This window comes from Clarias gariepinus, chromosome 6, assembly GCF_024256425.1.
Source record: "Clarias gariepinus isolate MV-2021 ecotype Netherlands chromosome 6, CGAR_prim_01v2, whole genome shotgun sequence".
In the NCBI taxonomy this organism is placed as follows: Eukaryota; Metazoa; Chordata; class Actinopteri; order Siluriformes; family Clariidae; genus Clarias; species Clarias gariepinus.
This window is the reverse complement of record NC_071105.1, coordinates 26,591,582-26,604,860: the sequence shown is the minus strand read 5'-3', so window position 1 is coordinate 26,604,860 and position 13,279 is coordinate 26,591,582. Positions and strand designations below refer to the sequence as shown.

General features: G+C 38.1%; 1 protein-coding gene across 1 annotated transcript; it reads right to left on the bottom strand.

The window, feature by feature from the left end:
* Positions 1-668: 668 nt before the first annotated feature.
* On the bottom strand, positions 669-10,729 carry ppp4r2b (protein phosphatase 4, regulatory subunit 2b). Its single transcript, XM_053499387.1, has 9 exons — positions 10,501-10,729; positions 9,682-9,763; positions 9,417-9,587; positions 6,473-6,566; positions 5,564-5,601; positions 5,394-5,468; positions 5,142-5,282; positions 2,882-3,183; positions 669-2,430 (listed from the first exon to the last, which is right to left on the bottom strand). Exons 1-9 carry the CDS (start codon positions 10,532-10,534, stop codon positions 2,114-2,116), a joined length of 1,254 nt encoding a protein of 417 aa, XP_053355362.1. The 5' UTR covers positions 10,535-10,729; the 3' UTR covers positions 669-2,113.
* Between the last annotated feature and the right edge of the window lie 2,550 nt (positions 10,730-13,279).

The following is a 13,279-nucleotide window of genomic DNA, read 5'->3' as shown; positions in this document are numbered from 1 at the left end:
TCACAATACCCCATAGATTGTCTGTGCTTTAGGTCGGGCAAGTTTGCTGGCCAATCAAGCACAGGGATACCATGGTCCTTTAACCGGGTATTAGTAATTTTGGACTGCACGGGGAGAACATGCAAACTCCATTCATACAGAGACTTGAAAAATATCTGCGTAATTAATCTATATAATATATACTTTTTGAAATACTGAAATAAATCAACTTTTTCAATGACAATTTATTGAGATGCACCTGTACTTGAATAAACAAAAAATAATAGTAAAATATTTCTCTTTTAGCATTAAATATATAAGTATATTTCTAATGTTTTTAAATAAGATTCATTTTGTCAAGTTACAGGATTACTGATGGCATTTAGCTGGCTAGTCAGCTAAAGTTATTGGCTCTCATATTGTTTTTGCATGCAACGTTACGACGTAATGAGATTTTTAGCTGTAGACATTTTTACAATGCAGCTTTTTAGAAAATGGATCCATACATCGTACTATAGCATTTCCTATAAAAACATGAAATAGAACAAGAGGGCAAATTATTAACTTACTAAAACACGACACCTACAGTACCCCAAAGGTCTGGATTCATATGCAACATATAGACAAATAGATTGCTAGGTAAAAGAGAGAGAGCGCAAGTAATTAAATCATGACCGAGCAGGACAACATTTTAAATGGCCATGTTTTTAATGTACAATGTAAGTGTATACAAAATTAACTTAATGTAATTAGCTTATGAACAATGTTATTTATACAGAAGAGCAACTTCGTGGTAATATTTGGACCAGTCTGCATTACTACTTCACTCCATGTACTGTATATGTGTAGTGCAGCAGATGAAATTCCTGTTCACTGCTTACAAAGATAACACAAGTTATGTACAATAAAAATTAGAAACTCTTAGATAATTAAAAAAACAAAAACAAAGAAAAAACACCTCATTTGCACATTTAAAATCAGAACATTTATTGCTTTACCTGAATACTGCATTGAAAGCACAAGCATTCAGTATACACAGAAAGATCTTACAATAATATGGATCCACAAACAGCAGTGAACACAATGCTCTACAAAACTACAGAAATTTAAAAATTCTAAATATCAAAACAGTACAGGTGCAGTAGAGGCAGTCAGTTGTAACTGGTGAGACAGCGTGATATAGACACGAGCGCCTCTCACACGCTCCCACTTTCACAAACAGTTTTAGCTCATCTGACTAATTCTCAGACTGGCTTAAAAAAAACAAAACAAAAAAAAAAAAATGGAGAGATAGATTTCAACAGAAAAAAAATATTTACTGAAATGTTCGTATAAATAATTTTTTGTAAACCAAAAATGGTCATCAATTTGAAATAGTTTCCATTAAGTATATGTACCTTTTATATAAAACTCCTTCCTTCATTGCAGTCTTGAGTGCCACAACAAGGAGTTTAATATGGGAAAGGAGAGAACAATGTGAGGAAAGGGGCATGTGTACAATGGACAAAACAATACCCATCTGATCATACTTCCTACATGGGTCCATACACAGACTTGTAACAACTCCTAACTGACAACCCAAACTACGTAGGAGAAAGGGGAAAAAAAGGAAATTATATACATATATTTATGGCCCTTGCATTTAACTCTAATAACTTATGGGTCTTTGGAGAAACTGCAAAAGCAAGCAGAAATCTACTGTTCTAGAACAAGTCTGTGTAACTAAATTGCCAAAAAACAAAACAAAAAGAAAAACAAAAGAACCAAAAGAGAGATCATCATCCCTCGACTCTACAATAACAGAGGAGGAAATGCCTTTGAAGACCAGCTGCATTCAGTGGTACTTAGGTGAGGGGGGAATAATAGAAAATAAACTTCCAGTCTAAAACCTTCAATACAAAACTAAAAAGAAAGTGAATAAACAAACAAACAAACAAACAAAAAACATCACATATGTACACCAGCATAGTGTGTCCACCCATAACAGGTAAGTGAGCTGGAAAAAGTAAGTGATGCTGGACCAAAAGGCTGTCGGTGGTCCTAGTTAAAAGAGCCTGTCCTGTTAGTGTGTTATCAAATCTTCACACGCTGGTTGTTGTTGTTTATGCTACAAAGTTTGTGTTTCAGAAGCTTCTTAATCCTGCTCCATAGGCTCTTCTGTGTTTTCTAAGTCTAGATCCCCCAACTCCACGCTGCCCTCTGTGGGCGAGTCTGCACCACTGGGGGTGGAGTCAGAAGAGGCGGCAGGGCCGGCAGTAGGCTCATTACTGCTGCTGCTGCTGCTACTACTACTACTACTACTGTCCGGCTCACTAGACTCCTCTCCCACATCCTGCCTCTCAGGGCTGGAAGCAGGAGCTGTCTGCTCTGACTGGTCCATGTCACTGGGTTCCTGGGCGGAGCCGGAAGGAACTTCCCGCTCTGCAGATTCGGACTGAGTACTGGACGGCTCTGTGGAGACAGAAAAAGAATTCGAGATCAGGCTCTGAACGCAGACATGTACTTTGTTTTTAGGCACAAGAGAATTTAACTGATAGAAAAAAAAATTCTAAGGAAAAAAAAAAAAAGGTTAACTTGAGAAACATTCAGAAATTCAGTAACTCGACAGGACTGTTATAATAATGTATCAATCTGACCGTTAAATTAATGATTTTTTTAAAATACATATATGAATAATAACTTGGTATTTCTAGATGATAAATCTGTATATAAAAAATAGTTTTATATTGCCTCCACCCATGATCAGAGTTTTAGCCACTTAACTTTGTGTAAAAAAAAAAAAAAAAAAAAAAAACAGGATCGTGTTTAAGAATTATGTTTAATTGACTAATAGACTAGGATAAAGCAAAAACATGGTCTACTTCTACAGAAACATTTCCTATAGAACATTTTCAGGCATTACCTTGGTCCTCACAAGCTGCCGTTGAAATGGCATCCTCCCGCTCTTCCTCATGCCCTTCATGTTTCTCCTCCATCATGGAGGATGGTGACTCAGCGCTTTCTGACACATCGGACATCCCCTCAGATTGAACGGTCTTGTCATCTGATTCAACTTCAGTGTCTTCTTCCTCGTCCTCCTCACCTGCTTCCTCACTGAACTTGAGCTTCTTAACCTCCTGTTGCTCTTCCTCCGAGTCTTCTTCCTCTCCTGCATGCTTGTTTTTTATGCAGCTATTCAAGGGTGACCCAAGACCTGACACATCACTGAAACACACCCACACACACACACACGCACACACAGAATGCTTTAAAGTTATAAACACAAGTTACAAAATTCTAGAACCTCGATACCCATCTCCCAAACTTTAGCGAGTGGTGAGTCATCTGACCAACCTTACAATCGGTCCAAAACAAAAACCCTTTAATTTTACTCATTTTTTTTTATAGTGAGGTCAGTCTTAAATAATAAAAAAAAAGCTTCTGAAAGTCCACCGAATGAATTTAGCCGACATTTGACCAGATATGATTAAATATAGGTTACCTTACACATCTTTACAACAATAACTAAATTGTACTGAACATTAGGTTTATCATTTTACATGGACTAAATATGAACAACTACATTACAATATTTATATTATATTATATATTAAATAGCCAATACAATGTTTAATTCGTCACATCTTACATTTTCCGGAACTGATCAAAATTTATTTCCCTCTCTGAAATGTTCGTTGCACAGGATGTTCAGCTCTGCATCATCCTGGTACATGAATGGTTTTTGAATTAACGCATCTTTGCCCCATGTTACATAGTCTGTTTTTCAGGGTTTATCTCCCTTTTCCTGCTTTTGTAGATATTAGAACTGCTCTCTCCAACACTTATGAGCTTTAACAACACATTGAATTTTTTTTCCTCAGGCTCCCTGTGTCGTCTGTTTCTTGTGCCTGCTCCCTGTGTCGTGTGCTTGCCTCTCTGAATCGTCCTGTGTTATGTGACTACCTGTCTGTGTTGCCAGTGTCCTGTGACTATTTCCATGTGCTGTCGGTGTCTTGAACATTGTCAACTGCAGTTTCCGTATCCTGTCCCCAATCACATATACTGTGTGCGGCTGTCTGTTCCTATTCTATGATCGCTCTCTTGCAGCTAAACAGAGAACTAAAGCTGCATGTGACAAAATATAACATTATATGTTACCGGTTGCTATCTGCTACCTAGCTAAAGCATTAGCTTTAACGTAACTGAGACTAATACTCAACACTAATACTGAATTCTGGAGTAGTTGAGTTAATATCAATATAAAGTGCCTTGGGTATCCTTATCATAATCATTCAGTTATCATTAACATATTGCAAAATAATAAAATTCTGAGGTCAAATTGAAAAACAAAACCAAACAAAACCAGCACAATTATAAATCAATTAAAATGCGTTTCCCCTTATATTATACCATTTTCGTTGATTAAGTGCATGTAATTTTGTCACATCCCACATACTGCTCTGCTTATTTCAGTGAGTGCAATAAGTGGTTAAATCATGCAAACTTATCCCCGCCCCCCCATATGCTCTTATTGTTTTAAACAAATCATTTAATAAAACAAGTAATTTAGATTTTAAAAAATAATTTCCATATCGCAGTTAGGACGGTAGGGTCAGAGCATAGGGTCAACCAGGCTACAGCTCCCCGGAGCATATAGGATTAAGGGCCTTGCTCAAGGGCTCAAAAGTGGCAACTTGATGGTGCTGGGACTTGAACCCTTGACATTCTTATCAGTAACCCAGAGCCTTAACAAGTGGCTCCACTTGTTAAAAGAGCAACCACTGATTAACAAAACAAAAGAATTAATGTGTCCTTCTGGCAGTAAAGAGAGTTCATAAGGAGCTTCCATTCCAAGTACTATGCTAAAATCTTAGACACATGCAAGTAACTGCTGTAGAGCATGAAAGCTTCCAGAAAAGGCTCTACATTAAAAAAGTACTATAAATAGCAGTAAACAGTGATTAATAAACCAAAGCCTGCATATTTGTCAATTTTACCCAAAATATCACTTACACCCATCAAGTGTCTTAATTTCAACATAGGAAAGAACATAAGACTTAGTGTGCGTTACTCATCTTATGCACCTTAAAGCCTATAGTCTAAAGCTTAAACAAGCTAAATATTAACAAGTAGAGTTCTTTAAACAAATATGACTAATAAGAGGTCAGAGTAGGTAAGTTTACCCAACAGGTTTGCTGTGGCCCACGGTTGTGTTTGAATCTTTGTTTTCGGTGCTGTCCAGCAGACCGTTTGTGGCCAGTGAGCTAGATGGGGAAATTTTCAGTCTGTTCATCGGCCGGGGTGTTCCAGGCCCATTCACTTTCCTGAGGAACAGGTTGTAAAAGAAAGTGGATTTAAGCAAAAGGATGTAACAGCAGTTGTCATATTTCTATTGGTAGAATAAAATATGGATCCATAACGGTAACCTAATTTACCTTTCTGTGAATATGGACGTGCTACCTGGCAACATGACTCCATTCATTCTGTTAACACCACTACATCCATTTTTTCTGAAAATGTAACAACAATTGCAATCAATGATCATTAATCTCTACTGTACATAAGCAGAGCTAATAAAATGAGTTGACAAATCAATAGTACTTACTCAGAGGTGGGATACACACAGCTGACAACCATTACATTCTGGGAGGGGGAGAAAAAAAAAAAGAAAGTGTAAAAATACCATGGTGCAATGCTACAAGTCATAGTCAAAACCTTTTCCTGTACATTTTATACAGCAAACAATATTTACATGTCAAACAATTTTAGCAAAAATAACTAGTGGTAAACTTCAAGACTGGCAGACCTCTCTCCCCTTAGGAGTGCGAGTTCTTTGGGTTCTGTTCAGCTTCTGGTAACATATGCTCTAAATATTAGGAATTGCGCATGCTTTATAATTAGAAATGACAAGTTTTACATTTTAAAGCTGTCGGGCAAGCTGAATTTCGGTCAAGTAGTGCCTAGACTCCACACAGAAACAAAGATTAACAAGAACAATGTGGGCTAAAGATAAAGGGGCTTATGAAGCAACAATTTACACAACCACAGTCATTTTTTTTTAAAGCCTGATTGGTCAAATAATTTTGATTAATTTTGACAGCAATACCTAATGTAACTTACAACTTGTTCCAAAATATTAGAGCTTTAGTAGTAACTTTACATGACACAAACAAACAAACTTAAGTGTGTGGGGGGAAAATAGCATTTTTTCAAGCAAAGAGTTGTTTGTGTCTACACTATTTAAACCATTAAAAGGTAAACTTGTCATGTAGCACATTTTACAGAGCAAGTGGAGGCCATATTTCAGACTGGATTAATAGTTCCTGAATGTGTCCTAAACTAGACTTAAAATCATCTGAAATGCCTGTAAATAATGAAGACATTACACTACTGAAAGTAAAGTAAATAAATAAAAATAATGGAGAATGTTTATTTAAGTTTGAGTTAAACACCTCGATGTGTGACGCTGTACTACTCTGAACCTTTTGAATTTAGTATTAACATATGTTCTTACCTTCTCAACCCCTCTGAGAAATTTCTCCGTTCCTGTGTAGTTCCTCTTGGGATCTGTGAGGAGTTCGCACAAGCGCTGGATAGTGAATGGAATCCTAGGAAAGAAAAGTAGAGCATATATGTAATTACTAGGCACGTGTGCTGTCAAATTTTCCATATAAAGAAATATCTTCTCTCACACACACACACACACACACACACATATACATATACATATACATATATACACACACACACATATATACACACACGAGAAAAAGAAAAGCAAGCATGTTATGGAGCTAAATTGCTGACTCGGAGCTATGCCTTTGTCCAGTGCCAATCATGAGCAAAAACAATCTGTCTGGTCACCAACAGGGGGCGCTGACTGTAAGTAAAAAACTGGGCCATGAAAAAAAGGGCCACATCAAATACACGTGTGAATTTTTTTTTTCAAAAAAACTTTTTTTTTTAATATAGTAAACCAATCAATTTATAACCGTCTCTTTCCATACATACGATTAATCTCCAGTCTGTTAATAGTGCCCTTTCACAATGGTAAGCATGAACTATCCTTTTCCATAACCCCCTTTATACCTGAACTTTAAAACAAGAATTCAAAAGATTATTAAGAAAAAATGTTGAGTTTAAACACAGAGCAGAGTTAAAATACAAAGTCAGGTTAAGACCTAGCACAATTTTCTGGAAAATCATGAAGGCTCATTAATGAACAGAAAATGCATAATCAGCAAATAGGATGACATCTTTTTGATTATCTACATCTTGACATGGTTGGTTTAAAACTGTGTATGTTAGCGGGGGGAGTGATTCAGGACTGACATGGACATAAAATCGATTAAAAAGACATCCAATGCGAAATTTAAAAAGACTTGCACGCGGTTTTTGCCTAATGTCAAAGCAAGTCAAAAACAAAAAAAAAAAAAAAAAACATCAAAAACTGGATGATTATTAATAATAAAAAAAATGGTTATTAGAGCTTCCACAGTTAAAACATGTATCAGATTTATTTTTACAAACACCATAACACTGAAAACACTGACAGGTCATGTGAATATTATCTCGTTGTAGTGCCACATGTCAAGTGGTGTGAACTTGAAATCAGGCAAGGATCTGTGTCAATTTGGCAAGAGTGAAATTATGATAGTGAAAAGACTTCCAAAATGGCAACTCTTGTGGGATGTTCCTGGGTTGCACTGGTTAGTACCTGCCAAAATGGTTCAGTGAACTGAAAACAGGGTTATGGATGCCCAAGGCTCGCTGATGCGCGAGTGGAGCGACAGCTTGTTCGTCTCGTCGGACACCGTAGAAGAGCTACTGTAGCACAAACTAATGAAAAAAATTAACGTCAGTTGTGATTGAAAGATGTCAGAACATATTTGTAAGGGTCTGTTAAACGTAGAATGGTCAGGGTGTCCATGCTGAACACTTTTTAGAAGTTTATAATGAAGTGGAGGAAGGTGGCCTGGTCTGATAAATCATGTTTTCTTTTACCCTATTTGGATGGCCGGGGGTGTCTGTTTTGCTTTCCTGGGTAAGCAGTTGCACCAGATGGCACTATAGGAAACCAGCAAGCCGGCCATAGCACTATGATGCTTTGAAAAATGTCCTGCTTGGAAACCTTGAGCCCCGGCTTTCATGTGAACGTTACATTGACACGTACCAATTACATTAACACTGCTGCAGACCAAGTACACCTCTTCATGACCGAAGTATTCTCTTTAATCAGAATAATGCATCCCGACACTGTCATTTGGGATCTGCTGTCCATGCCATGGTGCCACAAACCACAACATATCTTCGGAGGTTTTGTGGAGTCCATACCTTGTTTTGGCAGCACGAATTTAGACAATTTAAGGCGACTGCTGGTTTTAATCTTTTGAATGATCAGATGAGAGCTCGATAAAATAAGCAGATACAAATCAGTATTCCAGACATGGTGGCAAACAGATTGTTTCATGAGGTATTGGTTTGAGTAAATCGCTTCACGCACAAAAATTAAGATGAAAACAGAGAAGCTGACCAGATTTTTCTGAACACAGTCAAATCTCATAGCCAAAATCTTGGCCAGAGACTTCCTTACTTGTCATGGGCACCATTCTGATATTCCACATAAGAATCTTTTTAGAGAAAAAAATAAAAATAAAAAACTATTATACACTGCCTGGCCACACAGTAGTTGACATTTAAACAGTGTCAAATTATTGGGCTGCATCGAGCAAAAAAAAACAACTAAGGAGATTTAAAATTACTGGAACTGAGTTATGAACCTTTTAACACATCAAAACCTGTAAGGATGGTGCTGTAAGTCATCAACTTTGGGCACGAAATGTGGTCAAGAAGGGGGCGGACACAAAACAAAAAACAACCACAAACGGAGATAACAAAAACTTGAACTTGTGTGTTAAAAAACAAAACTAAAAACAACAGCTATAAAAGAAAAAGCATTTCTATATACAAACACACAATGTGATGTGAACTCTCAGGATCAAGACTAAACAGCTGGTGGCTTTAAGGAATTTTTTTTAAATAAAACTAATCAAGTAAAAAAGGCTTTTGTTAATCAGATCTAGGCTCAGCATTATGTGGCAATAAAATGAAGTCAGCTCATAACTTGAATGTGCCGAATAACCAGGGTATAACATCAGTGGATTTTTTTCCCCCATCCAAAACTCAAATTGTGTTCTGAGAGCACGAGGAATCATTTTCACACAAACTACACACTACAGCATTGTGTGCTGTAATCAAAGCTTAAGTTGAAGTACTAAAGTGCGGCTTTTTTTTGGTGGGGGGTACTTGTTTGCTTTGGTGTGTATTTTTGCATTTAACTTGGTTAAACTACATTAGCAATGAGTTAATAAGGTTTTACATTCCGGAGTGTCGGTAATTCCGAAATTGGAATTTTCAATAGATACATAATTTGTTAAACCCTGTATAAAGCTCCTCACCCGTTGTATCCATTGACGATCTTCAAGATTCTCTCTTTCATCTCCTCAAACGGGACGGACTCCACGTTAGGGTTCGCTGGTCCTCTCTGCTCTGGCGCTGAAGCACGAAAGTCCTCCATCACCTTCTCCAGTTTGAACAGAAAGTAGCTTTTAAACTGCGACCATGAGACCCTAAAAAGAGAAAAAAGATCACACACTCCATGTATGACATTACAACTTACACCATTTCTGAGCTTGTGAAAAACAAGGCGTCCACATGACTTACATGGTCTCTCCGGTCTTAGCGACATGACTTAGAAACTGGTCCAACACTGGAGACACTTCCTTTTTCCCTTTTTTCTCGAAATCTGAGGACAAGAGAGAGAAACACGGACAGCAGGTCAACAACAGGATTGTAATTTACATTACAGTGTATACTGTTTACAACTCTTGATTATTTTCTTAGTACACACTTTTGGGTTATCCACCCTGACAAGAACAGATCTAAAGCTATTGAATATTGACCATTTATAGATTACTCCTTTGAGTTCATTAATAAGGAAAGTTAATCACTAAATATTAGCTTCACTGATTTGAAACTTCATAGACTTTAAAGCTACACCATGTCTTTAACCTAAACAAGACAACGCGGGCACAGCGTGAGAACATGAAGTTAAAAAACCCGCCAGTACTCAGGACATTATGGTAAGCCTTACTCTGAGGTGTGTAATACGCAGCTAGCTCGAACGCGCGGCTCAGGACTCGGCTTTAGACCGGAACAGCTACCAGGTAGCAGCTAAGCGCTAACCTTACACAAACTCTTTAAACCCGTAAGGCGTAAACCAAGCGAAACTAACCTACTTATACCACAATTCGCAGTTTAACTCATGACAAAGCGACGACTCAAATCCCAACCCGAAATAAAAAAAAACGAGTCGGCGGCGAGCGCTAACGAGAAAGCTAAGTTGTCGTGCTAACGCGAAGGTTTGAGGAGCTAACACACCGCTTTCGTTAACGTTAAAGCCTCTCGCGATGGGTCTCTCCGCCACCGGTCTGCCTCCATAACCTTAACCCTCACTAGAAAATACAGGAAAAGAAGAAGAACCTTTTAGAGCCTCAAGAAGGGAGTCTATTTCCATGTTTTCGAGCGTGTTAATCCACCACGAAGCGGCGTGCTAATGGCTACAGTTGAAGGGGAAAGAGGAAAAAAAAATCAATATGGCGCGCGTGACGTCACACGTGGAAAGCCGCCGGTGTTGTAGTCCGCACACTACACCGTGAGACCTGCCCTCTCGTCTCATTAACAGTGCGGTGTGATCTTTAACGGGTTTACTGATTGATCAAACACTCGCTAGTGTTCTAGGATGATTATCGTTCAAACAGTGTGTGTTCCGTTACTAATTAAACTATTACACCACAGCGCCGTCGGATGCTTAAATCTGATTGGTCACAAGGCGTTGCGGCTCCGACAATAGTTCCGGTGTTATGCCCTAAAACGCCCCCCCCTCCCCCTGCTACGGATTGTCCCCCATTACGCAATCGCTAACTTCAAAGAAAAGCCGCCGAGCCTTTTCATTCAAACGCGTTAGCGAATGTTTTCCTTTACAGATTACGTCACCGATCACTGCGCTCGCGCTACGTACTTTCTAGCTCCTGTCGTTTCAGATTTTAAACCCAGCAATACACTTGTAGCCAAGTTATGATTTTCATAAACTTGTAGCCAAGTTTATGATTTTACAACATTTTTTGTTGCTGTCACTTTTGGTGATGTCATACTAGGAATGGTTTTGTCAATATTTTTCTTGAAAAAAAGTCAGGAAAAAAAATCCATCCAGGAACCACTGCCAGAGTGGGAATTGTAACCAATGTATTTATTCACATATGTATGACAATGATAGTCCCTCCGGTCAGCATTCATGCACATTTACACACTATGGGCAATTTGGTAACGCCAGTTAGGCTAATCTGAATATATTTGGACTGTGGGAGGAAACCAGATTACCGGGGGGAACGTGCCATCTTCATGCACACAGAGATAAAAGTCGAAACCAGACCATGTTTCTTACAAAGACATTCTTTTTGGTTTCGTTGACTATAAGAAGGATGAGGAGGATAATATTTTATTTTATCTTTAAGCATTTTTGTTATTAAATGTAAATTTAAGAATGGTAAAGCCCTCTCTTTCTTGAATTGAAATGACATAAGATGTAGTGCCACAGCCCGGATAAAATGGGAGGGCATCCGGCGTAAAACCTGTGAAAGTTGCTGTGCGGACTGGGTATTCCGCTGTGGCGACCCCTTGCCGGGAGCAGCCGAAAGACCAACAACAATTTTTAATATTTTGTTTATATATATATATATATAATGTCATTACTGTTCCTTAACATAGTTAAGCTAAGCCTTTATTTGTCACACACACATTTAAATAGTGAAATTCTTTTCATGAAATTGGGGATACAGTGCCCCTGAAGCAGACAGGGTTAAGGACTTTGCCCAACAGCAGCAACTTAATGGAGCTGGGGCTTGAACCACCATCCTTCCTCCCTCAGTAATTTATAGCCTTAAAAAAACACAGTGGACAACGGAAGCTCAGTGTGTTTGAGCTTTTCACATGACCCCTCCATTATTTTATCATTTACTTTAAACTTAAATTCTGCCAACAGAAGAAAGGGCTATTTCAAGATTTCTAGCTATTGGTCTCCTGAATAGTTCACTTTCAGACAGACCAACAATCTGGCTTCTTTGACAAGCAGAAATTTCTTTGGAATTCTCACTTCAAGGCATGATTAAAGCTGGCTATATTCCAATCTCAAAGGAAGGAAAAGACATGTACTTACATTTCATTATGAAACTGTCAATTTACTATTGCCTTACATGACATTGCACAGTAATTATTTTATTGTCTTTTCAAACATTTACAGAAGAACTCTTGAGTAACTTTTACACCACAGTCAGGTCTTGGCCCCTTCATTAATTTGGCCTTGATCTTTAATTTAAGCCTTTATTTGTCACTAGTGGAATATTTGTACATGACCCACAGTAAAATTCTGTTCTTTGCATATCCCAGCTTGGGGGCTGGGGTCAGCCATGACACATATTCTTAGAGCAGACAGCGTTAAGGGCCTTGCTCAAGGGCCCAACCAACTAGTTAGGTCTAACACTAACTAGAAACATTTGCGTCTTTGCAAACCCCTGCTCATGGTGAGTCACAAGGTGGCCTTCCTTCCACTTAAAGCAAAGCACTATCCACCCTGTTCCTCATGCATGGGATAATAAATGCCGGTGATTGGCTAGTGTACTTATGAGAGAGAGAGTTCATCACACCCTGTTCACTTGTGGAGAACAGCCAGTTTTGCTCACTTGCACTCCCAGCAACATGCTATCTCCAAATAACAGACTGAATGTTTTTTTTTTTTCTAAGTGGGAGCAATAAGAGAGAAAGTGTTTAGTAAAGGAAAAAAACATAAATGATAACAAGATCTAACAACATTATCTGTAATTATAAACTTTTAAAATGAATGGCACAGAATATATTCTATAGGTTTCAAAGCACTGTTTTTAGGTGACCTGGATAAGGATGTCTGTTAAATTCTCTAAATGTAAACATTGTATCCTTTCTAAAAATTACATTGTAATTGACAAATGTGTTTTGTAAGAAATATAAAACACTTTGAAATTTGCTGTTATTGGGAATAAATCAGTCGCTGCTGAAGAATCCAGTGTTGTCACAAGACACTGGATGACCAATCACTGAGCTGACTAGCCAGGAAATCATCTCTGGAGCTTTTAACCGTCTTACTGTGGTGTTATTCTCTTAAAAGGTCTTATAATTGTGCATTAGTAGCAGTCGTTCAGAAACTAGTTCCTTAATAGCTGGCAGAAGA

Coding starts and splice junctions, on each gene's coding strand:
- ppp4r2b (XM_053499387.1), bottom strand. CDS start 10,534: ATGGAAATAGACTCCCTTCTTGAGGCTCTAAAAG. Junction 9,588..9,681: donor GCTAAGACCGGAGAGACCAT/GTAAGTCATGTG, acceptor TTCTCTTTTTAG/GGTCTCATGGTCGCAGTTTA. Junction 2,431..2,881: donor GGCAGCTTGTGAGGACCAAG/GTAATGCCTGAA, acceptor CTGTCTCCACAG/AGCCGTCCAGTACTCAGTCC.